This window comes from Mixophyes fleayi, chromosome 7 (assembly GCF_038048845.1).
Source record: "Mixophyes fleayi isolate aMixFle1 chromosome 7, aMixFle1.hap1, whole genome shotgun sequence".
NCBI lineage: Eukaryota > Metazoa > Chordata > Amphibia > Anura > Limnodynastidae > Mixophyes > Mixophyes fleayi.
The window spans coordinates 55,604,371-55,631,885 of NC_134408.1; the positions used below are offsets into that span (position 1 = coordinate 55,604,371).

General features: G+C 36.4%; 1 protein-coding gene across 6 annotated transcripts in view; it reads right to left on the minus strand.

The window, feature by feature from the left end:
* RBFOX1 (RNA binding fox-1 homolog 1) overlaps nucleotides 1-27,515 on the minus strand; it is a 522,788-nt gene that overhangs the window by 25,960 nt on the left and 469,313 nt on the right. For 2 of the 6 annotated variants that reach the window (XM_075179846.1, XM_075179847.1), the window contains exon 11: nucleotides 1,017-1,069. The exons of the other annotated variants lie outside the window; for them this stretch is intronic. In XM_075179846.1, the coding sequence (XP_075035947.1) occupies nucleotides 1,017-1,069 (53 nt within the window). The remainder of the gene's footprint in view (nucleotides 1-1,016; nucleotides 1,070-27,515) is intronic. 6 annotated transcript variants of the gene reach the window in all.

Below are 27,515 nucleotides of genomic sequence, written 5' to 3' on the forward strand. Positions count from 1 at the left end.
AAAATAAAAATCAGAGAGACGGGATGTTTGGGGTGGGTGACTTGCTTGCTCTGAGATGAAAATTAGAGTTATTAAATTAAAGAGGTCCCAGTGTAGAAATACTATTTAAGCAGTCCACCTCCAAGAACTTCAGAGTAGACCAGTCCATAGGAGGTTTGGGAGAGACTAATGAATATGAAAACAGAGCTATGGGTACCTTAGCTACCCTATAAAATATGCAGAAGTAAAATAACAAATTTGGCAGAGGTAGACAGCCTCGGACAGCATGTATAAGCAATTAAAATGACATTTTATGATAATAAATACAAAAAATGAATCTCCCAATCTTTTTCATTCATTGTAAAAAAAACTGTACATAGAATTTTCACTTTTCATAAGAAAAAAACATGAATATGACATTACTTAAAATGGTATTGTTTGTGGTGGTTTCATGCATTTCAAACGAAATTTATGAAGCTATAATAATATATAATCTGCAAAAATATATAGTTCCAAATCACTAGACCTTATAGTCCTCAAAGAAATCATGCACAAGTGACTGAGAAACATGCAATTCTCAATATTATTGATGTAAAATAAAGCCAAAATCTAAAGGGAAGCAAAACTTATTTGAGTGTAGTTGAGAACACACGACAATAAATACTATTTTTTTTTTCTGCTAAATGTGTGTATAGTAGCTGTCTATTAAAAGACCTGGCTAGCATTCCATCTATAGTGCTCAGGACATGGAAATATATTACTCATCCTCACATTTTTTTTTTTCTTATTTTAATGGAAGCTTCTGCAGTTTTAACTCAATGCATTAAGTAAAACTGAAGCTGAAAATAAAGTATCACAGTCAGCAAAATGGTCTAATGTTTGTAACAGAGCAGAGCCCACAGGCTACTGATACCGTTTGTGAAACCAAGATTGATAGCTTGATTCTAACCGAGCATTCTAAAGTGATTAACTGCAGTTTGTGTAAAAAGGATATTGAGACCTGGATGGATGCATCAAGAAGTATCAATGGTTGTTACCTGAAGAGGAGTTACAAGAAATTTCATCTGCTGCAACGAAGACGAATTGATTTCTGTAAAAGAAGATAAAATTCACAATACTGCTTGCTGACTAGAAAATGTAGTAGCTGCCAATTGAGTTGATATGTATAGATGGGACATTGGGAAGGAATTTAATTTTAATGAATGGGAAAGGAACACATGTTGACAGATTTTAGATCTACAGAATTCATAAGTGTCGTCATGAAGAATGGTTACAGGGTATTATAAAGTTAAATATGAATGATGGACAGTTCTAGCACAGAGTGTTTCAAGGCTACAGATTGTACAAACTAAGAAATATGTTTTGTAAGTGTAACCCAAAGTCTGTGTTTCTGGTTGTGATTTATAGAAGTTGTTATATTATATGGCTTATGTGAACTCCACAGGCGAGTGGAGGTGGGTATGGGAAGTTGCAAATACCCAGAAGCCCCCCCCCTTCCCCACCCATAGACCAAATGTATTGTTTAAAATATGAAGTAAGCTTCCAATTATAGCCCTCTATAAGCATTAATGATGACTCATTTTGCAGAATAGTGTAATTTGTGCAATTTCCCAATGCAGTACACATCTATAATGTTTGTTATAAATATTGTGTGTGGTATTTTTAGAGCGTGCATATATAAATAGATAGATAGATAGATAGATAGATAGATAGATAGATAGATAGATAGATAGATAGATAGATAAATAGATGATGTTAACAGGAGATTCTAGCTTTGACTTTCACCAAAATGTTCCTTAGATCTATAGATCTATCTATAAGCCTTACAGAACATAATGTTTAAGGGCTAGCAAAGGATTGCACTATGTTCTAAGGGCTTGAGTTATTATTATGTAAATCTAATGTAGATCTAGTCCAGCAGTAAGCAACAGCTGTACAATTTTCCAAATGTGCAATTGAATTCTATAGTTCTACTCTTATTGTATTGCATTGATGTAACTTATGCATGTTAATATGTTAGCTATAATTAGAATGGTTGATTGAATTGATGGATTGTGTATCAAATATAGATAGAGCAATTGTCTTTGAGATGTGTCATGCAGGGCTAGTGCAGCACTCCAAATATACTCAGTTGTACCACACTCAGATGCAATACACCATGCATACCTGTATATACTGCATTATGCTGTTTGCCTGAAATGAATTGCCCCACCTGCAATCCATAGTAATTACTGTAGTGCTTGTCGTATATGGTTTCATTATGCTGCTTTTTAAATAGGAGTCACTCCTGTTGCTTTCAAAGATATACAGTAGTTCATTTATCTAATATTACTGCAAAACTCTAAAAGTTGAAAACATTAAAACCTCAAATCTACCTAAACTAACAAATAAAATAGTAAATAGCATTTTAGATGCATCTCATCCTGAGCTTTCATTCTTACAAATTCATTAATAATTAATCTACTGATCCGTGTGGCTGTGCTTTCCTGTATGCCATAGAGTCTAAATTGTAAGTCACAACTTTATGGATTGTCGTTATCATGTCAAGATTGTAAGTGGTGCTGTACATACATGTAAAACCAGCAATTATTTATTCTGGAGGATACTGACCCAAGAATATAAGAACCTTTAAATGCGTTGGACACTTTTAATTTACTCTTGATGCATGTACAGAATCAAAACTTATTTACAATCATGATAACAAACAGGCAAGTTGTAACCAGGGGCGGGCTGGCAAATTTCAGCCCGGGTGGCGCACAGGAGGCCGAATCAATGACACGCGATGCGGCCGCGTCATCAATGACGTGGCCGCATCGAGTGTCATGTAATGCTGCCGCCTGTAAACCGCTGGGGGGGGGGGGGGGGGGGGGGGGGGGGGTGGGGGCGGGCGTCCCAAACAGCGGTTAGACTGAGCGGCCCGGGGGGCACCTGGTCAAAATGCAGGTTTCACTGCATCTTTGTGTGGAAAAAAGTTAACACAATCAAGGTAGAGTACAAAGTTAAACATGACATATTTTCTGCACATTTTAATGCACAATTACTTCTTACTATTTATTTCTTTATTTTAACAATTTAAGAAAAAGCAAAATCCAGACACTGAAATGTTAATATTTTAAGTAACTTTTAAAACTTTGTTTTGCTTTAATTTATTTTAAAATGCTCACATATGTAAATGTGTAGGTGTACATATAATTGGAATGTAATTTGCCTTTGATAACCTTTTTTGTTATATTTATTGTTTTATTGAGGCTCTTCTCGATTTAAGTATCTTGTTATTTTTACTTAGTTTGGTTAAGTGGGCTGATTTATCAAGTTAGTTAGATGTTCTACATATTTTCAAGTTTCTATGTATATCAGTAATAGAATTAGTCACACATGCCCATATGCCAGGTTCATCTGCATAACGAAAATTCTGCATGTGAACAGAGAACAGGAATTTTACATGACATTACATTCTCTTTCTATATAAATGAATAAATATAGACACAGCATAACATGTATTAAAATGTTTTGCTTTATTTAATTTAATAAAAATTCCTAAATGAATGTCTAAATATTCTTATTAAAATGGAAATATGCTAATAAAGTTAGATAAAGTAACATATCTTTAGATTTATAGCTTTATTTCTATATCTACATGTTCATGTCTATACAAACATATACTATGAATGGCCAGTTTATTATGTACAACTGTGATCAACTGCTCAGCAACACCATGTCATAAAATGAACTAATTAAAGCTTGCAGGCAGGTACCAATAGACTGTGTGTGTATGTGCAGATGTGTGTAAAATCTAGGAGGATAATGGTTAAGACAAGATTTAAGGGACTTTGAACAGAGTATGGTAGAAGACACCAGACTCACTTGCATTAGACTATTAGCACCAGTAAGAATGTTGGAGGTTTCTTTCATGATAGTGTCATGTGGGTGTTTAACCTAAATAACATCCAGGCAATGATGGATGTTGATATGATTTATGTAGAGTAACAGACTAGCTACAGTCCAATAAGGGCAATGAAAGAGGCATATCAGAACATACACCTCATTGTACTCTTCCATGGATTTGCAGTTGATGATCCAAACAAGTTTTACTTCTGTCAGTGAATACAAGGGGTGCAGAATGCAGTCAGCCATTGACCACAATCACTAGATAATCGATAAACTTTGGTTCTGCTACTTTATGCTACCATGTCATGGCATTAGTTTATCCCTCCACTAAAAGACTTTGAGACTTTTTAGCAAGATAACACCCCATTACACTGCTTTCACTAACATGGCTTAAACTCCATATTTGTTAATATTACATATCACCCCTCTGGATGAATTCCAAGAGTGGAGGGGGGGGGTGGATGGAATGACACAATGACATCATTTTACCGTGGGGATGGGGCCAAATCATGTGATTCGCTGTGAATCACATCATAGAGGCCTAGTGTCCAGCCTACATCACGATGAAGTGGGAAGGATGCGGTAGTATCCCATCCATTCAGGGAAAGTGGGCAAGTATGCTTACTCCATTGCTTTCCAAATCACCAGAGCTTATTCTAGTTGTAAATCTGCGGCGAAAAGATCTACCACAAACTAATCTGAAATATATGTGGGGCACATTGAAGTCGACATACACCAACATCCCTCTGCTGCACTGTCACCTTGTTGAGTCCTTGTTGGACAGCAGCAATAAATTGGTCCCTGGCGGTGAGCTATTTGCAAGTGTTTTTATAGTACAAATTATTTTTGCTTTTTGCATAGACTTATTACTTTAATACTGTCCGCTAAGCTGCCCACTTACTGTATTCACAATGTAAAATCTTCCTTTGCTTATATTTTCTTGGTGTTCTTACACAGTTGCTTAAAACACTGTTAAGCAAGCAGGTACAAACTCATCTTTTACTGCTAAAATAATCCATTTGACCATTAACAAACGTTTTCTATTTTTCAACAGTCAGATGTGTGCCAGGAAAGTTTACTGGTAAATTTTTCAGAGGTTTAAGCTGTTCAATTCATGCAGAGCTAGCTATTAAGTGGCAGCAAATCTTGCACAGTGGACAATGAAATTGATTTGCCTCTTCTATTATTCATTCATCTCAAAATATCTGGGGCTGTAAGTGTTTTGTTACGCTTACTCATCACAATCATGTTTTGTTCTTCATGGAGAGTTGTAGTTTAAGGTGATCGCATTTTTTACGGTATTTGCGCTATGCTGTTTTTCTGTTTAACTACAATCTATGAAAACTTTTTTAAGCAAATAAAATCAATATGTACTGTATAGAAAACACAAAAGTTGTCACACGTGTAATACACCATATTACATAAGACAGTGGTTCTCAACCTTATGTTCCATTTTATAACAGCAAATACTTATCAAATGCTCGTAATGTTCACCATATTATCTCAATACATGGAGCCCTGGTTGAGAAATTCTGACATAAGTAACAGGAATATCTTAAATTTTGCAACAGCAACATAACAAAACTGAGGTGACTAAAGTCAAGAACATTTTTACATTTAAACTTTTCTTTGTCTTAGTGTATTTTTGTCTATAACATTTTGCATAGCCCAATAGCAACATGTGTGTTGGTGCTTTTTTGTATGAAGTTAACCTACAGTTTCCCTGCAGAGAAGGAAATGTGATTTGACAATTAAACATGCCACCCAATCAGCTCTTCATTTTGCTTTACTTTGTGCAAAAAGCTAGCAGCCAAGCATACATCAAGAGCTTGCAAAAGCAAACAAAGCAATTCTCTGAATGTCTTTTCATCCATTAAATGGAAACAAGGCATGCTCAGTTGCAGTGACAAACATGCAAACATATCAATAAAAATGTTGTCATGTGCTTAGTCCAGAACAATCATTGGTACTCCAGATACTTGGGAGGAATAACATTTGTCATCCACAGGGTAGCAGGGAAAGGGAATTTTATAGGGATGAAAATTATTAAAAGGGATTAACCATTAAAATGTACATAGAGTACAAGCTCAATTGTTATCTCGTGTGTATTGATTTATACACTCATTTTTTCTTAAGAATTTCAAGGTGTTCCTTTAGTTAATCCAGCTCACATTGCCACATACAGCATTCCCTAATTATAAAACACAAATGCATCTGTTCAGAGAAATGTTAAATTAAATTAAATTGCTAAAATACAGTTAAAGTTTAGACATTTTGTAACAATACATAACACAAGGATTCAAACTGAGAAATCCGTTATGAATGCAATACAGAAAGAGAAAGACAGGTCCGGAGATATCCCACAATGTTGTGAAATGTCACAAAAGTTACCCTGATTTTCAAGCTATGTTCTTTTACTTTAATCCTAAAAGAATACAAATTAATAAATAAATAAAGGATTAAACCTCCTTCACGATATAAGTCTAAAGTGCATAGACTATGAACACACAGTACAAATTCTATTAACACACGTGATTGAAAAGTATAAATTAGTCCTGATTTGGCCATGCTTCAATTTCCAAAAAATTAGGTGAAATTTTTATTGTTTTGTGTCCTATGCAAAATTATGGAGAGTAACTATAACTATAATTAAGAAAATCAGTTAGAATACTGACAAGCACACTTTTTATTTTGGAGCATATCTGAAACACTTCTCATACATTCCTAATGTGCCTATCCATTCACTCCAGAGTCATTTATGTTCAAAAACACATGTGGGTTTTTTAACATGTCAGGTACAGGTTCCTGGATGTGGCATCAGGGGCAAACATACCTATGGCACTTGTAAAAGGAAAAAAAATAACTTTAGCCTAGATAGACCCTTATAGAGACATCCCAGTGGCTTAAACTATCACTCACAGTTATGACTGAGGACATGGATTGACTGCAGACCCATCTCTAACAATCAGATGTGTTTATTTGTTTACTTATTTTACAACACAATTATATAGCACACTCATATACCATATGTTTGTTTTTGTTTTGTTTTTAATGTCATTGATCTAGACTCTTTTAGCAGTGTGCTACAATACAAAAATGAGCCTTTTCAAAACTCTGGTACTGTTCTGTCTAATGTGGGTGATGTGGGTGTGGTTTTACACAGCCAACAAAATATAGGGTTAATATTTTTTTCAATGAACTATAATGAGACACAACACAGCCTTTTCTGACAATCAATGCAGTCAAATTTATGCAGTTCTATACAATAGGGAGAACATGCTAATGACAGATATACATTGCAAAGATCATTCCAGTGGTCTTATTATAAAACAAATATTTCTAATATCCAATTGATATTACAGATTGGAATCTATTGAAGTGTTTGTGTTTGAAGCATTGTAGTGACTGATATAGCACAGAAAGGATTTTAGTTAATAGTATACAATAAAAAGAGCAATTTAGTGATCCATATACAATACAGATTAGTTGTTGAAGTTAGATTGTATACGGTTTTATGCCATACAGCCATATATTCTACTGTTTCCATTATAAGTCTATCAAACACCATTCTCTTATACTTTCCATACTGCCACTTCTAATTTTCCACTTCGACCAGTGATGCAGATAACATTCTAGTACCAATATAGAAAATACATACAGCATTCTAATGACCATAACACAAAACACAGTGCACATCAGTGATAACTATACTGTGTACAATATCTGGTGGCTTTAAGATGCAAAATCCCACATTTCTGTTAGGTTTATAATGCAGACCCAATAAATCTCTGGTGGTGATGCACTGTAGACCCCAGCTCTCTGTTTACAGCACAATGCAGACCAAAATAGTTTACTTACTTCTTCTGTTGTCCAGCGTCCTCACTCAGTAAACTGGACAGGTTGCTCTGTGCTGGAAAGCTATCATATCAAGTTGAGATATGGTCTCTACACGCTGTTTGATAAATGGCCAGTGCTGTCCACCAATCATAGTAAGGGAGCTATCTACAGGATTTTGGAAGCCATTACATGCAGTAGTTGGCTCAGTCCAATACATCATGTATTGGACTAGTTCTGACTGACAATGACACAACAGCCCACTGACACCCACTCTTTATCAGTTCTTCATGGAAGCTCAAATATCAATAGAACCACTCTTTGGTATCTGTGTATTAGACAGGGCTGTGGTTGCGGATAGGGCTGATGGATGAATAATATTTATGTCTCCTTTACTCGTAATATGTACACATTGTTAGCATATCTTACTATGCCTGAATTGCTATAGCATCACTTTACTAGGTAAAATTTGAACACCCAGCATGTTTCCAGTATATTATGTGTGTTTTTTCGTATTTATATAGGCTATGTACTTTTTATATTTTGCATACACTCAAATTAACTTTGACTTCTTGAGTGCATCCATCAGTTGTAGTAGCTTCTTTTTCTCTTTGTAAACCACTTATAATTGCAAAACCCTTTACTTTTAGTAACTGGCATACCTTTATAGTGAATAGCATATTAATATTTTAAGTTTTCATAACTAAATAGATGCCTTGTTGTCCTTACTACCTGTTTGAACCACTTATAATTTGTACAATAATGTAGACACTGCATTTACACTGCAGCAATTTGGAATGATATATCTTGTTACAGAACTGGAATATTACAAAAGTTTCATATGACCAAATGTCCTTACAATTATAATCGCTGTATTATTATAGATCATGTTAGACAAAGGACACTATATTTAGTTCATGACTATACTGGGATTTTTAAACAAAAAAAAATGACAACTTTATTTTTTCAACTGACAATGTAAAGAGTAAACTATCTCTGAGTAGAATATCTGTAAGGGATTTTTTAGGTACATGGTTATATATATATATATATATATATAGGAGCAAATGTTGAAGCACAGTTGTTGCCACATGCCACCAGCAAAAATGTCTGAAGTGAAAATCTACTCTTGTCATATAAACTAACTGACTATCCTATGCAGATTTGTTAAAAATCAACATGATTTTATTCTATTACACTTATAACAAATAGTGAACAACAAACCACACAGCTTGCAGTGACTGACTAAAGTGCAGCAGAGATGCAGACCACAAATCATAGCACGTTCCTTCAGATTCACTGTAATATAATGGGTAATTGCCCTATGTTTGGATCCACCAATCTATAATTAGCATTTTTGTTACTAAGATGACTACAATGCAATTACTCAGACATGCAAAGATTTAGGCTTCTGTGGACTGTAGTAAAACAGAAACAGTATAGTTCTGAATCTGTAGTAAGCTAATAATGCTCTTAATTAAATATAGTATTAAAGGAATCTTTAATGCAAAAGTCATATGAAATAAGCATGCCACTGGCCAATGTTTTTAACTCTATGTGCTGGATTTGAACATTGCAACTCTAAGAGAATTAAGTAATGCTCTGAATAAACACAAGTTGTTATCCATGAACTTATCCAACATTATTACTCCACTCCCAAAACGCATGCTGGAGTAGGTGGTTGGAAAGGTTCCTTATGGTCCCAATATTTGCAGTTGTTCCAAGCCATTTCTAGTTATTTCCTGTAACTGTAAGTCTATAGACAGAAAAAAAAATTATATATTTATATATATTTATATTTAGAGTAATATAAAGCAAAGCCCAATGTAGCTAGCTCATGGGAATGCAATTTCAAGTTTATGGTGATAAACTACAGATTAAAGTGGCGTTGTTTAAAAGGAATATGGAGTTTATTTTAAAGGCAATTTAACTACATTATGTCTACTCCATTTTATAGGATACCCTCAAAGTACCAGAATCAGTATATACATATTGGGGGGGTCATAAAGAAATGGTCGCATTTGCGTTCAAAATGCACATGTACAATGCATGCTGCAATCAATGCGCACTGTCAAAATAGTGTGAGAATGCATTCGCATGAAGATACAACAGACTTCATCATCAACTTAGCTTGGGAAGCCGCTCTGAATGGTTATTACCGATAGGCTCCTGGCCTGTCATTCTCACTACGGCTCCACAAGGAGCAGGTTCTCGGTACCTAACAGGGGTTTTTTTTGTATTTTTTAACCTTTGGATTACTAGAGGAAAAAAAGAAGATGGAAAAAAAGAAGAAAAAAGAACATTCCTTAGGATTTAGCACTATAATAAAAAAAAAAGGAACTGTGGGGTGTTTGTTTAAATTAAAGGACTTTTACTACCATGTTGGTGGATTTTTTTAAAGTATTTTACTATGTTGTATTATAGGTCTCAGTGGGACCTGGATGCCAGAACATGCTGGCACTTATAGATCTTCAAGCATCAGCATATCCAAGCAGATTATGGCTGTCAGGCTTGTTGGGACCAGTAGTGCCACTTATTAAGATACAATTTTTGTACTTTAAACATTCATCGTCCCAATACTCACAGAGCTGGAATTTCCTGTTTTAACCTAGCACCCAGAAGAGAAACACCTCTTCTAATTCAATTTTAATTATGATAACACGCCCTTACTGTACCCAGCCTTCCCACACTCTTTCCACCTCTCCAGGCGTAAGCATATGCAAGTCAAGGATACTCAAAAACTAGATACACACGTATGCGTATACATTTCCCTCTCAAACAGAGGCTTTGTGATCTTTATAATATAATAATACATTTTAGACAATAATTTACCCATCAATTCTGTGCATGAAACAATAAACTGTAACAGTCTCTGTTATAATAAATATATATATATATATATATATATATATATATATATATATATATTAGTTGAAGTGGAAATTTAGAATTGACGGTATGGAAAATGTAAGCAAATGGAATTTGAATATAAGTCACCCCTGAGTTCCATGTCTTGTAAGGACTCATTATGGTCATGGAATTCCTATAATATCTTTATAGTCTAGAGTACAGGGTAAAGTATCCCCTATATAATGCCTAGCATTTCATATGTATGTGTTTAACCATTAAATCATGTGATGCACCAGATGACTATTCCCATAATCAACAGCCCAAGTGAAATACCTACCAACTGTCTCTCTATTGTTCCTTAATCCCTTTGTTCTTCCCTTTCAAATTGCACCCCTTTAAAATCTGATATGTAGATGATAAAGTGTTCCGTTGACTATTTAAATCGTCATTTTCGTAACTAAATTTATAAAACAGTTGCATCTACCCTGTATTTGATATGTGTAAAATTCAGTGTTTGCCTAACCAGCACTGATATCTACATTTTGTTTATATATTACTGCAGGATTAATTTACATATACGCATGCAACTAAAATATTAATTAAAGGATGCTGTAATACACACATGCCTTCAACAACACAATACAATACAAATCTAAATGCAATGATGTTGTGACAGTGTCTGGTAGAAAAACATAATTCACTTTCATAATAAATCTTGTCTACTTTAATTTATGCCCATGGGCATTTAAGAAATTCATAAAACAAATCTTAATGTTTATATGTGTTTCTTGTGTGTGTTTTATACAAGTTTCAATTTAAGACTATTAGTCATATTACACACACAGTCTATCTTTGTACTTATGACACAAGAAAACATTTTAAATAAAGTTTTATTTCTTGTACTGTATATTTAGATATGTTTGTGTGCTATGAAATAGCATGTAGTTAATGGAGAGTACTGTACAATAAGCTCCTCGTGTATTTATAAAGTGCTGAGAAAGAGACAATCACTACACACTGACATTTCCTAGGTTTACCAAGTGTACATGACAAGTCCTGCTCAACCCCCAGATGTCAGCATTGCTATGCAATCAGAACAGCATTGCAATGCAGTGAAAAAAAAAAAAATAAGAATAGATTATACCAAAGGGTTTTCCTGCTCTGACCCATGAATCTAGGGAAAATTCTTCATCTCAAGATTTAAAATGGGAATTATCAGATGGATGAGTTTTACCTTTGAAAGAAATGTGCATGAGGCCATCCCAAATGAGTTAAAAAACCCTGAAGCAGTAAGTCATATAAATCCTACATCGGTATTTTTGCTCACATCGGCAAAATAGCACCCAGGGTGCACATTACTGTGCATCTCATGCAGTTAATGTCCAACAGAGATGTTAATAGCTGGGAGTTAGAAACACAGAGAAAGAAGTTGAAACCTTTAGGTTTTCAATTGAATGGAATGACTTTTCAAATTGAATTAACTCCTTCCTTGCAGACTGCCCTAAATACTATTGTGAGAACTACTAGTAGGAAAAGAGAGAAAGGAAATATTGCGTTTGTAGCGTTAGATCCATTTATTTCTAAGTAAAACAATGCAACAGTCATTTCTATGTCCATTTTATACAATGCCAATCTCCATTTAAAAAAAAATACTCATCCATTCCAGAAGTACAAGATGTCTATGTTGTATTTTTTCAATGCAAGCTCTAAGCAGCTGATACGTTAAACATATTCTCTCATGCCATTCACTTTAATAAGCACAGCGGGATGGAAAAACCCATGAAGCTGCGCAAGTCATTAGAGGGAAACGCAAATGGCTGTCACAAGAACACAAAGTCCATTCAGGCCATAAAGTCTTGTCCCTTTAATGAGGTGGTGCATGTCATTTGTAAGAACAATGCAAGGAAATAAATCACTCAGCAGATATTCTGCAACCTGTTTATTTTTAATCTCTCCTTGGTAACATATGCTCATTGAGTCTTATTTTATAGCTCCCAATATTTCTCATGATAGATGACATATTTCCCTTCAACAAAATAGATGTAGTAAAAGATTAACTTAAAGCATCGTTGTGAGCCAAGAACAAAATAACTTTCTTTTTATGCAACCTACGTGCCTTGATTTTAAATTGTTTATTTATTTATATATCGTAGAATTTCTTTTTCTCAATAATAATATCACTGCGTGGACACATGCAATGCATCGGCAACCATCTGCAGTCCGATCTATGTATATAAGGCATTTCAGAGTAAAACCTGCAATGACCACAAGCGCATGTATGAGCTACTTGCATATATTCCTAGTAATCAGTATTTACAGGTATACTTTTATCAATACCATCATATTGCAGGAAAAATGTAGTAAATGCAGTAACATTGTCTCATTAGGAATGGGCTCAGGTTTAAAAGTGAATTATGTCAGTAACTGAAAAAAACCCCCTATATATAGATGATATAAAGGCCTTACTGAAAACACAGAAGGTAGACAGAACGATAAAGTATTGTATTTAGTGAATCTTTTAAGAGGACACGCACAAGATAATAAAGTTAAGTCACTTGAAAGCCTCTTTAACAAGATATACGCAAATCATCATTTGCTTTGATCTGCACTTTTCAAAGCAGAATTAAATATTTTTATATTATATTGGGAAAGAGACTGAGACGGAATGTCTAATCTTTCCTTAAATTTCACAATAGCTCAGTTTAATAAAAAAATCAGTGAAAGTGTTCCCTTACAGCTGCCATATTTCTGTGAAAGTGTGACCCACATAACACCTCCCTAACTCAGATCAAACCGTAACTTGTTCCATTAGCACAAATATACACTAAAACATATCGTATTTTACCTCCTATGTTGTTTTAAAACAGTAAATTGCTTTTAATATATAATTTTCTTTTCTCTCAGCATATATAGTACAGTTTTTCCAAATAATGTTACAATATATAAAATATGCAGTATTTTCACCAGATTTCTGTTACATATAGTTTCAAAACATGTATTTTCTTTTTCTTGGCTTTACTAATTGTGGTTATATTTGTAAAATGCATTCAAGCAATATGGCTCAGTCCTTTGTTAGTAATAGAGCACTGTGGTGAATATTGATTTTATATAGATATATATATATATATATATATATGGAGATGGATATATATGTGCAGTGGTTACCATGGAGGCATGTTGTTTAATGATATTCATCTATGGTCTTAGGTCTTGACTGGAACTAAAAAGCTCCATTATTCATTGGGTGGCTCAAGATTGTATCTATCTATTAGTGTAACCAGTGTCATATTACAGTAGTGGGACGAGTTCAGAGTGTGCAAAGGCCGTGACCCAAATCTATTCATTAAAATCAGAGCTTGTAGGCTGAATAGTTCTCATTTCAACACGGATTTGAAAGCTCAGACTAGACCACTAATATTCCCAGGTACACCAGAACATTTAGAAAATGCCAGAGGTGCGGGTGTGTAGGCCTGGTCTTAGTGTATGAATTAACTTAATACATTTGAAATATACAAATAAGAAGTGAATTTAAAGTTGCAAATTTACTAAATTTGAGGTTGTTATATTTAAAGATTTATATAATAATATTAACAATAATGATAACAATAATAATAATTGAAGTCACCCCAGATTTCCATACCCTATAAAATGACTTGACCCAGAGCCAGATTAAGTGTGTGGGGGAGGGAGGGGGGGGCACTGGGGGGGGGCATGTGCCCTGGGCCACCCATTCTCAGGGGTCCCCCGGCACTAAATCCTGATGCCGGAGACAGCTATTAGTCTCATACATTTTTAAATGCATGAGGCTAACCTTTTTCTGCAGACTTATTGGAGTACAATGATACCAAGAGGGGGCTGCAATGAGACCACTAGGGGGGCTGCAATGAGACCTATAAGCAGAGCCGTAACTAGGCAGGTGCGGGCGGTGCCGTCGCCCAGGGCGCAAGCCCAAGGGGGCGCATTAGCCGCCCGCTACCTGCCTCTGTGCCCAGGCTCAATCACTGCACACAGCGCTCTTACATCCATCTGCCTCTGCATGCCTGCCGAGAAACAACCTTTTCCCGGCATCGGACGCTGTAGCTGTGGCCGAGCGGCTTCCTGCTTTGGCATTTGGAACGCAAGTTTGCATTCCAAATTCCGAACTTCCTGTCAGTGGAACGCACATGCATTCCATTGACAGGAAGTTTGGCATTTGGAACACTAACTTGTGTTCCATGTGCCAAATCAGGAAGCCTCTCGGCCGCAGCTACAGTGCCGATCACCGCTAACCTCCACTGCTAGAGTAGTTATTTCCACAAAATGGTTCATCCCAAAACTCAGTCATATCTAGTATAACTGTGTATACTGTAAATGTGATAACCTATACAGTGACTATGTACTATAAAGTACATGGTCATTGTAAACTTTAAACTAGGTAATGTGCAATGTCAGCAGTCGCATACAGCATAAATTATTTTTTTGCACACAAAATTAATTAAGTTTTTACACTACTGATATTTAATGAAAGAGCCAGCGGACTGCTGTGAGAACCTGAGCCCCATCCCTATTGATATTCATCATTGAATAGTAACCATTTAAGGTTCTTTTATACTTATTGTAAAAATGGTAGTAAGATGTGACTTGCGCTGTCTGTGGACAGTTTATGTTCAAAGTGGGTTTTCTGTTTACTGATATCAAAAACCATATTGTATATACCAATATTTAGAATTCTCTCCAATTTAAGCTCTCAGAGGCAGAGTCCTCCCTACATTATGTCTCATGTTCAACTTCTTGTTGCTGTCTATAGTACTGTTTTAACTATGTTTTATTGTCTCGTTATGTCGTGCATTATTTTACTGTATGCTCTCTGTATGACGCTGAAGACCCTTTGTGGCGCTTTATGAATAAAATACAATAATAATAATATTAGTTATATAATATGTGCCTAGCTACCACTGCAGACAGATCCCTATGAGGGGGCGCATTAGCCGCTCGCTACCTGCCTGTGCCCAGGCTCAATCACTGCACACAGCGATCTTACATCCATCTGCCTGCCAGCTTGAGCTTCCCCCAAGAGAAACAAACTATTCCCGGCATCGGAAGCAGTGGAACGCACTGACAGGAAGTTCGGTATTTGGAATGCAAATTTGCGTTCCAAATGCCACAGCAGGAAGCCGCTCGGCCGCAGCTACAGTGCCGATCACCGCTGATGACCACTGCTAGAGAAAAGTAATTTTTACAACAAACTGCTCTTATAAGCGCATAATTCTCAATTCTATTCCATTCCACTACCATTCTCACTCATCCCTTCCACCTACCTCCTCCATACCCAAACTCTTATTTCAGCCCACTTATACACCACTTCCACCCACCTCTACTCCCACTGATCTCACCAGCACCTTATTTTACTTAATCTCTCTCTATTTCTCAACTATAAGTTTAATATTAATTTCTATTTTATAATACACATATTTGCAAATTTATGATAAGCCAAATGCATCAGAAATATAGATAGAGTTATAGATCTCTCTCTCTCTCTATATATATAAATATATACATATATATATATATATATATATATATATATATATATATTCATGCATTCGGCTCATCATGCATTTGCAAATATGTGTAACAGAATTTTTTCAGTAAAGTGCTAGCCACACCCCCATATTAGGTTGGCCACACCCACTTGGCAAATGTCACTCCCACTTAGATGGGGGGCGCCGGTGTCCTGTCTCGCCCAGGGCACTAAAGTGTCTAGTTACGGCACTGCCTATAAGGGATGGCTGTATTGAGACCTACAAAGGGGGGGGGGCTGCAAGTAGACCAAGAGGGGGGTTAAAATGAGACTAGTAAGGGGTGCTGAAATGAGAATAATAACGCAGGCTGTAATGAAACCTATAAGGGGATCTGCAAGTGGACCTGTACGGAGGGCTGCAATGAGACCAAGAGGGGGGCTGCAATGAGACCTATAGGGGTTGGAGCTTCATGAGACCTATATGAGGCAGGGCTGCAATGAAATCTATAGGGGTGCTGCAATGAGACCTATGGGGGGCTGCAATTAGAGCATTAAAAACATAAAGCTGTAGAAATATGCACGTCATGTTTGCTGCAACTGTATGGAGAGAGATCTTTTGTAAAGCACTTTATGCATATATATTTTAATTTCTCTTCAGGAAATATTTTCAAAATTATATTTATCTATAAAATGATTGTAAAGAAACCCTCTGATCTTTCCTAATATCTAATGTCATTGATAATTAATAGTTAATTTCAAACTGTATTACAGGAGTGTGGTATCTCTGAGTTCTGGTAACACGGAGAGGAGGTAAATTGTGTGTTGTGTTAATAGTGTAACTGCCTTACACAAAAATTTGCTATTTATTTATATTGTGCTAACACCTGTGGAAAATAAAATGGAAATATAACTGAGAACCTCATTGGTGCATGCAGCTGTTGAAGTAATTGTGTGTCATGGTACCCTTTGGTTTGTAGTAAAGAATCCAGCTTCTTTTAACCAGGATATGCTCCTCTTTCTGTTTTCAGAACAATGTTTTAAATAAAGTACAGAACCTGTGACTTGTGGAGTAGAACTAGTTGGCTGTGGGTGGTTCATAGTTGTAGATGTTTTTTTGGAGTGACTATGGGACTAACTGATGTGATAGGATGGGATGGATGCTCATGTATTCATTCTCTGCACAGCTATATGGGCCTTAGATTTTGCTACAGATAGTGCAGCTTTGTGAAACCCTATAGACCAGTAGTTGGCAACATGATATTTTTCAGTGTCTTAACAAGGGGCCATTGGTCCTAAAAACAGGGCACACTCTTCCTTTACCTTTGTGAAAGGCAATAGTTCACATTGAGACCAGAACACCTGCATGAAGTGAACAGATCATTAAACAGTATAATAACCTATGAGTTGCTAATTAAACTGGTGAGAAGACCTCAGTGTCTGATCCTGGATTATCCTTTGACAACAAAATCACTAGGAAGAGGTGCAGAGCCCAGAGATTATAAATGTCCCATTTGAGGTCCACCTGTTGATCACCCTGCTTTAGAAACACACATTAATTCTATAAATATATTTAGATTCATGCTCACAAGATCTTGTTCTGCACAATAGGCCTCATTTACAGTTAAGAGCAAATGCAGCCAAAGGGTAATAATTTGTATCAGCTATATGGAGGAGGCTGCAATGTGAGATATATGGAGAGGACAGCAATGAGAGAGACATGGAGGAGCAAGCAATGAGAGAGACATGGAGGGGACAGCAATGAGAGAGATATGGAGGGGACAGCAATGAGAGAGACATGGAGGGGACAGCAATGAGAGAGACATGGAGGAGCAAGCAATGAGAGAGACATGGAGGGGACAGCAATGAGAGAGACATGGAGGGGACAGCAATGAGAGAGACATGGAGAGGACAGCAATAGGAGAGACAATGAGGAGCAAGCAATGAGAGAGACATGGAGGGGACAGCAATGAGAGAGACATGGAGGAGCAAGCAATGAGAGAGACATGGAGGGGACAGCAATGAGAGAGACATGGAGGGGACAGCAATGAGAGAGACATGGAGGGGACAGCAATGAGAGAGACATGGAGAGGACAGCAATAGGAGAGACAATGAGGAGCAAGCAATGAGAGAGACATGGAGGGGACAGCAATGAGAGAGACGTGGAGAGGACAGCAATGAGAGAGACATGGAGAGGACAGCAATGAGAGAGACATGGAGGGGACAGCAATGAGAGAGACATGGAGGGGACAGCAATGAGAGAGACATGGAGGGGGCAGCAAAGAGAGAGACATGGAGAGGACAGCAATTAGAGAGATATGGAGGGGACAGCAATGAGAGAGACATGGAGAGAACAGCAATGAGAGAGACATGGAGAAGCAAGCAATGAGAGAGACATAGAGGGGACAGTAATGAGAGAGACATGTAGGAGGCTGCAATGAGAGAGACATGGAGGGGACAGCAATGAAAGAGACATAAAGGAGACAGCAATGAGAGAGACATGTATGAGGCTGCAATGAGAGAGACATGGAGGGGACAGCAATAAGAGAGACATGGAGGGGACAGCAATGAGAGAAACATAGAGGGAACAGCAATGAGAGAGACATGGAGAAGCAAGCAATGAAAGAGACATAAAGGAGACAGCAATGAGAGAGACATGTATGAGGCTGCAATGAGAGAGACATGGAGGGGACAGCAATAAGAGAGACATGGAGGGGACAGCAATGAGAGAAACATAGAGGGAACAGCAATGAGAGAGACATGGAGGAGGCAGCAACGAGAGAGACATGTAGGAGGCTGCAGTGAGAGAGGCACAGAGGAGGCTGCAATGAGAGAGACATGGAGGGTAAAATGAGATAGAAATATTAGTGTAACAATAACAGGGATTTTCTCTCTTATGAATGATGATGCCATGCCCTTAATTTTAGACAATATCCCCCCCCCCCCTGTCTTTAGTACCCGGGACTCCTCGAAGCCATAATCCAGCTCTGACTTGACCTGTGGATTTGTGATTCAATATAGTAAAAAAATGAGCTGCTGCTTATATTACAATTCATAATTTACACAGGATATAATATGTAATAAATTAATTATAAACTATTTAGTAAATGGTGTGATGCAAAAATAATCCAAATATAAATAATCCAAACATAAATAATAGTAATGCATATATCAGATATAACATTTACATCTTGTCAGTAACTGCAAACATAATTGATTGATCTATCTAATTTGTGCATGAATTAAATAGGTTATATAACTTAAGCTATCAGATCACAATAGTAATTAGTGACACATATTAAAACATTGTAGAGGAAACTGTGAACTTTAAAGGCTATTAGTTTGCAATCAGTAGAGCCCTACAAGATGTTTTTTTACATGTATTGCTAATTCATTAGTGATATGGTATTCTTAACCCATGCAGGCCAAAAGTATGTGGACACCCCTTCTAATTAGTGTGTTTTGCCCTTTCAGCCATACTCTACAGGTTCATAAAATCAAGCAGATAGCCAAGCAACCTCCATAGTCAAACACACCAGTAGGATGGGTAGTACTGAAGATCTCAATGACTTTCAACATGCCACTGCCATAGGGTGCCACCTTTCCAACCAGTCAGTTAATCAAATTTCTGCCCTGATAGAGCCCTGGTCAAATGCTGTTATTGTCAAATGGAAACATCTAGTTGAAACAACAACTTACTTGCCCTCAGTTGCAACACTCACTAGTGAAATCCAAACTGCCTCTGGAAACAATGTCAGCACAATAGCTGTTCTTTGGGAGCTTCATGGATTGGGTTTCCATGGCCATGCAGCCTCATACAACCCTCAGATCATAATGTGCAATGCTAAACATCGACTGGAGTGGTGTAAAGAACATTTCCATCAGACTCTGGTGCAGTGGAAACACATTTCCTAAAGTAACGAATCATGCTTCACTATCTGATAGTCTGAGGGATGAATCTGGGTTTGGTGGATGCCAGGAGAACATTTCCTACCCGAATGCATACTGCCAACTGCAACATTTTGTGGAGGAGGAATAATGATCTGGGGTTGTTTTTCATGTGTTGGCCTGGGCTCCTTAAGTCCATTGAAGGGAAATCTTAATGCTACAGCATACAATGATATTCTAGAGAATTGTGTGCTTCCAACTTTATGGCAACAGTTTAGGAAAGTTTCTTTCCTGTTTAAGCATGACAATGCCCCCATGCACAAACTGAGGTCCATCAAAAAATGGTTTCACATGGAAGAACTTGACTGGCCTGCATAGAACCCTGACCTCAGCCCCATCAAACACCTTAGGGATGAATCGAATTGTCCACTGTGAACTGGGCCTAATCACCAACATCAGTGCCCAACTTCACTAATGTTCTTGTGCCTGAATGGTTATCAATCCCTGGAATGAGATGTTCAGCAGGCATATAGGGATGTGATGTTCGGTTGACCACATACTTTTGGCCATGTAGTGTACTTTGCAGGGACGAAACTCTGTAAATGGAATATATCCACATTGATGTGGTTTTGGGGTGCATCCAGCTAAGTTACAATAGCCTCAACCCTTTCGAACATGTAAATAACTTACCACACTATAGGCTAAATTAAGTATCCATGATATGTAGTTAATTAGAAACATAGACTGTCACACAGTTTTATAATATATTGATATACAGTATGTTTAACTCTCAATTTTCACTGTACTTAACCCCAATAAACCAAAACATTGGAAAAACAGACTATTGTATTTCCTGTATACATACCAATACCGTATGCATATAGGAATTGTTATCCTTTTTTGAACATTTTGTAGGTCACAAGAAGAAGTTTGTATTTGCTAGGCATCATTCATGTGTATATCATGCATATGACACAAAAGAAACAAAAATATTGTTTGTTTTTTTAAACATGCATTTTCTTTTTTTATATTCTCAGGAATAAAAATGATCTTAATAAAGCAAGGATGTCTTATGTGCATATTACCTACTGCATATTGTTTGCTGAAACGAGCAGAATATACAGGCACTATTGTTTCTCATTTGAGTTGTCTTGCATTCTTGTAAGTACTGTACACATTCAATTTTATAAACATGTTTTTCTTGGCTATCCATACATATTTGTCCTCTGGGTGAAATGACACTGGATATGTATGGTTTTAATATCTATTTTGCCTTTACAGCTCTCCTGTAAGGTTGTGAATGCCCAATACAGTGTTGACATGAGGTATTGTCAAAACTGAATTAAGATCTGCAGAAACCTGTAGTTTTTGCATGCATCCAAAAACCCATGGATTTTTTTCTTAATTTTCTTTTTATTGTATTTCATTCTTCATTTTTTCATTCTTATGATCTACAGCATATTTGTTGAACATTATTTCAATATCACATATACCATATTTTTAGTACTGATGCAAAAGATTAACGTTCTAGATTCAGTTATAACTATGTTTGCATAATATGTTTGTATAAATAAGTTTCTATATTCATATTACAGCTATATCGGAAAATGTTATGTCTTCCTTTTTTGTAACATATGAATGTGCCCATTTAAAGGTGATGGCTTGAGATTTAATTGAGAGCAAACAAATTAACAAAATCCTCAACCAAAACACTCTGCATTCATTCTTATTTATCCTTCCAATCTTCGTGATCATCCTTAATCCACCCCTGAAGACCTCACACAGGTCAATTTTAATAAAGGGGCAAATAGTGCATTTACCCTTGTCCTTCAAGGACAGTAGGCCCACCATTAGACTTATTGAATAATTAGTATTTGGAGCTCAGCCCCATCATATACTATAAAAACACAAGGCCATTTTTCAAAAAGAGACTTTTCATCTTTCAAGTGAGTTACTGCACATAACCATTACAAAATGCAACCTTAACTAAATTGTGTTAATCCTAACCCTTGTATAGTCTTAATTCTATGTCCTAAATGTAAGCTTTCTATACAATGTAAATACTCGACATAAGGCTAAGCCCTAAACCCAGTCTAAATCCTATACATTGCCTTGACAAAGTTTTTTTTTCAGATTACCCCTAGTGTCTTAAAATGTTCCTTCTGTAACTGAGAATAAAACATCTATTGTGGTTCTACATTTCAACGCCAAAGAGCTTTTAGACTCATTGGACATATTAATGACTTTATCTATTTTTGCACAACTATGTCTAGTTTGGTAGCCCATACCTTGGCATACCCACTATTATCTGTAATGAACTTCCAGAAGCATTAACAGCAGGGAGAATAAATTGCTATCAGCTGGATAGGTAGTTCAATTTCGCCACACTGTAGGTTTGCAGAATATACACAATCTTTAGGGATTGGAGATGCGGTCAATCACGTCAGATGTCAGTCACACAGCACACTTATTTGTTGGTCCCTGCTTAGTATCAAAATTCTCTACCACCATCTTCCAAACATTAGCAATTTGAGATGATCTGCAGAAATATGACAGGGACCTGAAAATAAGTAGCATTTATGAGGATGATGTCTATTAACCTAGCATTCGTTTCTAGTCACTCTCCATTAAATGTCACACTCTGATGCTGCTAACTGCATTAAGATGTAGTGCAGTTTTTTATTGTCTATATTGCCATGTATATGGTATGGATATCTCTGTAACAGCACAATCAGAAGTCGTGTAATTAGTCCATATTTAATTGGTAAGATAAGTAAACCAAACATATTTCAAAAATTAGAAAGTATACACCCTGTCCTTGCCACTGAACAGGCAGGATGGATTTTAGATAGGTAGCTTAATCCTTTCCCTGTTTTCAGATGTGGTGGAGTGGTACCTGTATTGGAAAACCCCATTTGCCAGTGATAAGCTACATTGGTGGGTGTTACCTAACTTGGGGGCTTGTATTGTGGCTGTAAAATATAGCTGGGTGCTGAATACCAAAATACAGTACTCACCATTATCTTTGTCCTATTAAATTTGGCATTATACTATTTAAAAAAAGTGTTTCCTTTGGGAAAGATGACATTGTCATTTACTGTGTGTACAGCAATGCACACCACAAGCACATTGGATTTGTAATAGGGAAGCCTCATAGTAACCACAGCAATGGACCAAATAGAAAGAGTATGCTCAATGTACATGTATTTTAGCAATAGAAGGATGTGCAAAACAGTGAACATAACAATAAAAAGTATGAAAAACAATGGTGTATTAATATATAATATCGAAATACACATATCAAAGGTGAAATCCACTTGTGGCAGCCATTGCCCAAGTGTAGTTCCTTAGTAGGAAATATAGAGCAATGAAATGGGCTGAAGCCTGCATTAAAAACACATAAATAAATAATGTGCTATGCAAGCTCTGTACACAGAAAAGTAATATCTATATTTTCTCCATGATGCCTTTGTAGTTCAAAGAAAAACAAGATACCCGGTCTTCATGTTGCTGTACTTATTTGCAAAAAAGTATATGCTTTGTGTGACACTGTATGACACCACTTGTGCGGTTTTATGCATTATATATGTCATATCAAATGCAAGCAAAATAAAAAAAGGGCATATGCAGAGTGAGAAGTACATCAGTTTGTGGGCTGTATGTTGCATGAAATTGCTCTGCAAATACCCAGAAAATGGGGCACAGGCATATGCGTCTATGCGGACTTGCTCAATTGTGGCACTTACGCTCGATTAGGCTGGGTGCGAGGGAAGGCACATTCTGACATTTATAAACAGTAAAGAAGTGTTTATGAAAATGCTGCTCAAACAGACCTGGAGAAATATGCATATAAGCCTGCTAGAAAACATATCTACTGTACCTGCTGTAGAGTAGGTACAAATACTGACTGATGATGATGACTTGTCATAAGCCAGGTGTATATGCTGCCAATGTGGGGGCAGACGCATCTCTAATATTATTATTATTATTATTATTATTATTATTATTATTATTATGTATGGCTCTGCATATAGGTGGAAATACGTTACTTTTGCGTGCTCTTTTTTTAAGAGTAATTTACTCCCATTTTAAACCAACTCTGTATCAGCCCCAGAGACTGTATAAGCGGGCAGTGAATCACACGTAATGACAGTACAAGTGTGCAGCAATGTTTGTGTAGTGCTCCTTAATCATAATTCAAACATTATAAGTAATGCACATATGTGTATAATAATGCTCACGACATGACATTATTGCATCAGGCTATGGACTTAAGGTGCATTTTTCATTTTAGATCTTGTCAGAATAAGTGAACAATACAGACAATGACACAAATACCGAAAAAGTTAAAGTGTGAGAGATTAAACAAGCAACATGATATTATCTTTATTTAAGAGAAAACATTTTTTTTCCAGTCTCCAGTGCCACAACATTTCTAAGCTTAAACATTAATTTCAGCGCCTCCACTATGTCAACTTCACACTTTATACTTTATTTCTAGGTGACATACCCAATTGATAATGCATTATTCCTCATACTTCCTAAATTGTAGAACTAAAACTGGCTTGCTCCAGTTTGAGGTCCATACCCTCATTCAATAGGCCTTGGCCCTTTTTATTTCCAAAAATGTGAACTGTTGCAACAACAAGGGACTGATAGAACAATTGTAGTTTCTAGTACCCTTGCTCCAGGTACTAAAACCCAATACCAATCCTAAATGGATCCTAAATTGATGTTTAGCAGCTCCAAGAGTAGATGGCTGGGTGTTGACTAAGATTTAATCCTGATAAAACAGAAGTTCTTATGATAGGAGGTCAACACCGAATAACAAGATTGCAATTGTTCCAAACAACTGGGCTTAAGCTTGAGGGTTCGGAGTTATATAACCCTGACCATGTGCTGAATCCTGCTGTTGTACTTGATTGTGGCTTGATGTCAGGTTTCAACCATGATCAAATCATTCTTCCATCTGAAGAACATAGCCAGAATCAAGCATTTGATTCCCTCAGTAGATCTTCCTAGACTCAAATATGTATTTGTGTTCTCACACCTGGTCTATTGCAATGCATTTGGGTCTACCAGAAATAGAACTGTACCTCTTGCAGCTGGTACAAAATGTAACAGCCAGTCTGGTAATTAACCAGCCCCATTCCTGCCACATAACACCTGTTCTATATTCCCTTCACTGGCTGCCTGTGAGATGGCAAATCTGTTTCAAGATAGGCTTATTGACATTCAAAGCCTTACACAACCAGGTTTCTGGGTGCATTAAGCACCATCTGATTCCCTATTTTTCTAATTAGGACTTAAGTCCTATTGGGAAAAATACATTCTATAAATAAAATAATATAATATTATTATTATTATTATTATTATTATTATAATTATTATTATTCTACAAGTCACTATTACAATCTAAATACCAAACAGCAAAGTGCAAATGTGCAGTAACTCATCACAACCAATCAGACACTTGCATTCTTTATTTAATGAGGTACTCTGCATTGAATAAATAAAAACTAATTGCTGATTGTTATGAATTACTCATTAATTGCAATTTTGTCATTTGCTAGTCCCTTGATGGCTGCAAATAATGCATTATTTAGCGCCATTATATAAACTATAATACTGATTAAATCTAAAAATAGACAAATGTTAATATAATAGCATTTTCTGTTATATATGTGTATGATATTTATGTGACTTTATTTCCCACCATTGCCTCATTGCAAGAGTTCCCCATCTCAAAGGTATTTCTTTGCCAATCTTATTGTAATGTAATTTTCAAAATTATGCACTCTATCTCACAATTTGATGCTTGCCTCAAACCGTGTCTGATTTGTAGATATTGACATTAAATAGTCAATATAAAGTAGGTATAATTATTATTTCCCTCAAACAGACTAGTTTTTATTGTATTTTTTTTAAATAAAGGAAATAAACAGTAGATTACATTGCTGTTTATTTTTCTTTTATACAAAACATAAAATGGACAAGGTGCAGTGAAAACTCTCTTTGGTGCTGTGGGTGCTTTGTAGATATATTATGAAAGTGTTAGTGGAGGGACAGATGTTTACACCAGCTGAAGAGAAGCATTGAGCATTCCTTGCAAATTAGGAACTAGGTGCACAGGATCACCTAGTTTTGCAGAGGAGTGCAAAAATGAGATTTCATTTTGCAGAGTGAGATTATGAGAAATCAAAATGAAATAAAATGAAATGAGATAAAGGGGTAGAAAGGGAACATTTTTTTCGGGTGAGGGTGGTATTTTAGAGGGGAGCACAGCTATTTACACATCACATTTTTTGCACCAGCTGTGAACTGCTGAAGATCAGGTCCCATCATATACTTTTAATATGATGTGTTTTGCTGCGTTAAGAAGTACATTTCTAGGCACATTGAGCCCCATGTAAAATATATCTTCAAAAAGACAAAAGTGTCACATGCAATAAAGACAACCCTGATGTTCCCTCACTCTCAGGGGTGTATATAGTTACATACATGAACAAAGACACAGGTCCATCAACTTAAATCTTTCACAAATAATTGTGTTGATCAAGACTAAGGCAAAACAAAAGTCCCCATGTGACAGTTATCAATTTAGCCTCACATGGGAAAAAAATTACAGCTATAAATACCATTTCTTGTAAGAAAATCATCCAATTCATTTTTAAATCATGTTAGTGATTTTGCAATCACCCTACCTGTGGTAAGGAATTCCAAATCTTAGCCACCATTGCAATAAAGAATGCCTTAATGTGGTCATGGTGAAACCGTTTTTCTTCCATTCCACTGTCTTCTGTATGATCCTTGGTAAGGATCCTAGGTTTGTTAAACAAATCTGTGCATTTTGCTGGAATCTATTTATTCATGTTAATTAGTTTACCTTTAAGGTGCCTTTTTCTCCAAAGTAAACAAACATATCATTTTAAACCTCTCTTATAACGTAACCCTTCCATTCCCTTATTAATGAGGTTGCCTGCCTCTAAATCCATGTGAGCCCTTCTAGGTCTTTATTGTAGTGAGGTGCTCAAAACTGTACAAGATGTGGACTAAGTTGTTACTTATACAATGGTTATACAATGTTTGCATTACATAAATATTTCCCTCTTTTTATGCATCCCGGAATTTTATTTGCCTTTACGGGCACTACCTGGCATTGTGAGCTGCAGCTCAGCTTTCTGTGAATTAATATTGCTAATTCCTTTTCCAACTCTTTTTTTAACAACTGTATTCCATTTAATGTGTAAGTAGTATAGTTATTTTCAAGGCCTAGGTGCATAACCCTAAATTTTTCAGCATTCAATTGCATCTGTCATTTTATGGCCCAGTTTGCCATAAGTAATTTAATGGTTAATTTAAGCCATAAATGAGGCTATACCGAACAGTATAGGGAAAAATGGAAAAGGTCTATTGCATGAAAATATGGATTCTAAAGTGTTAGGAGGTTGGATTTTTGGATGTGATATTTACAATTTGCACAATGTGTGTCATGAGATTTTTCTGCCTCATCACACATCTAGGCGCGTTTATAGTTTGCCGATGGCTTCTCCTGAGAATAGAAAGTAGGAATGCACCT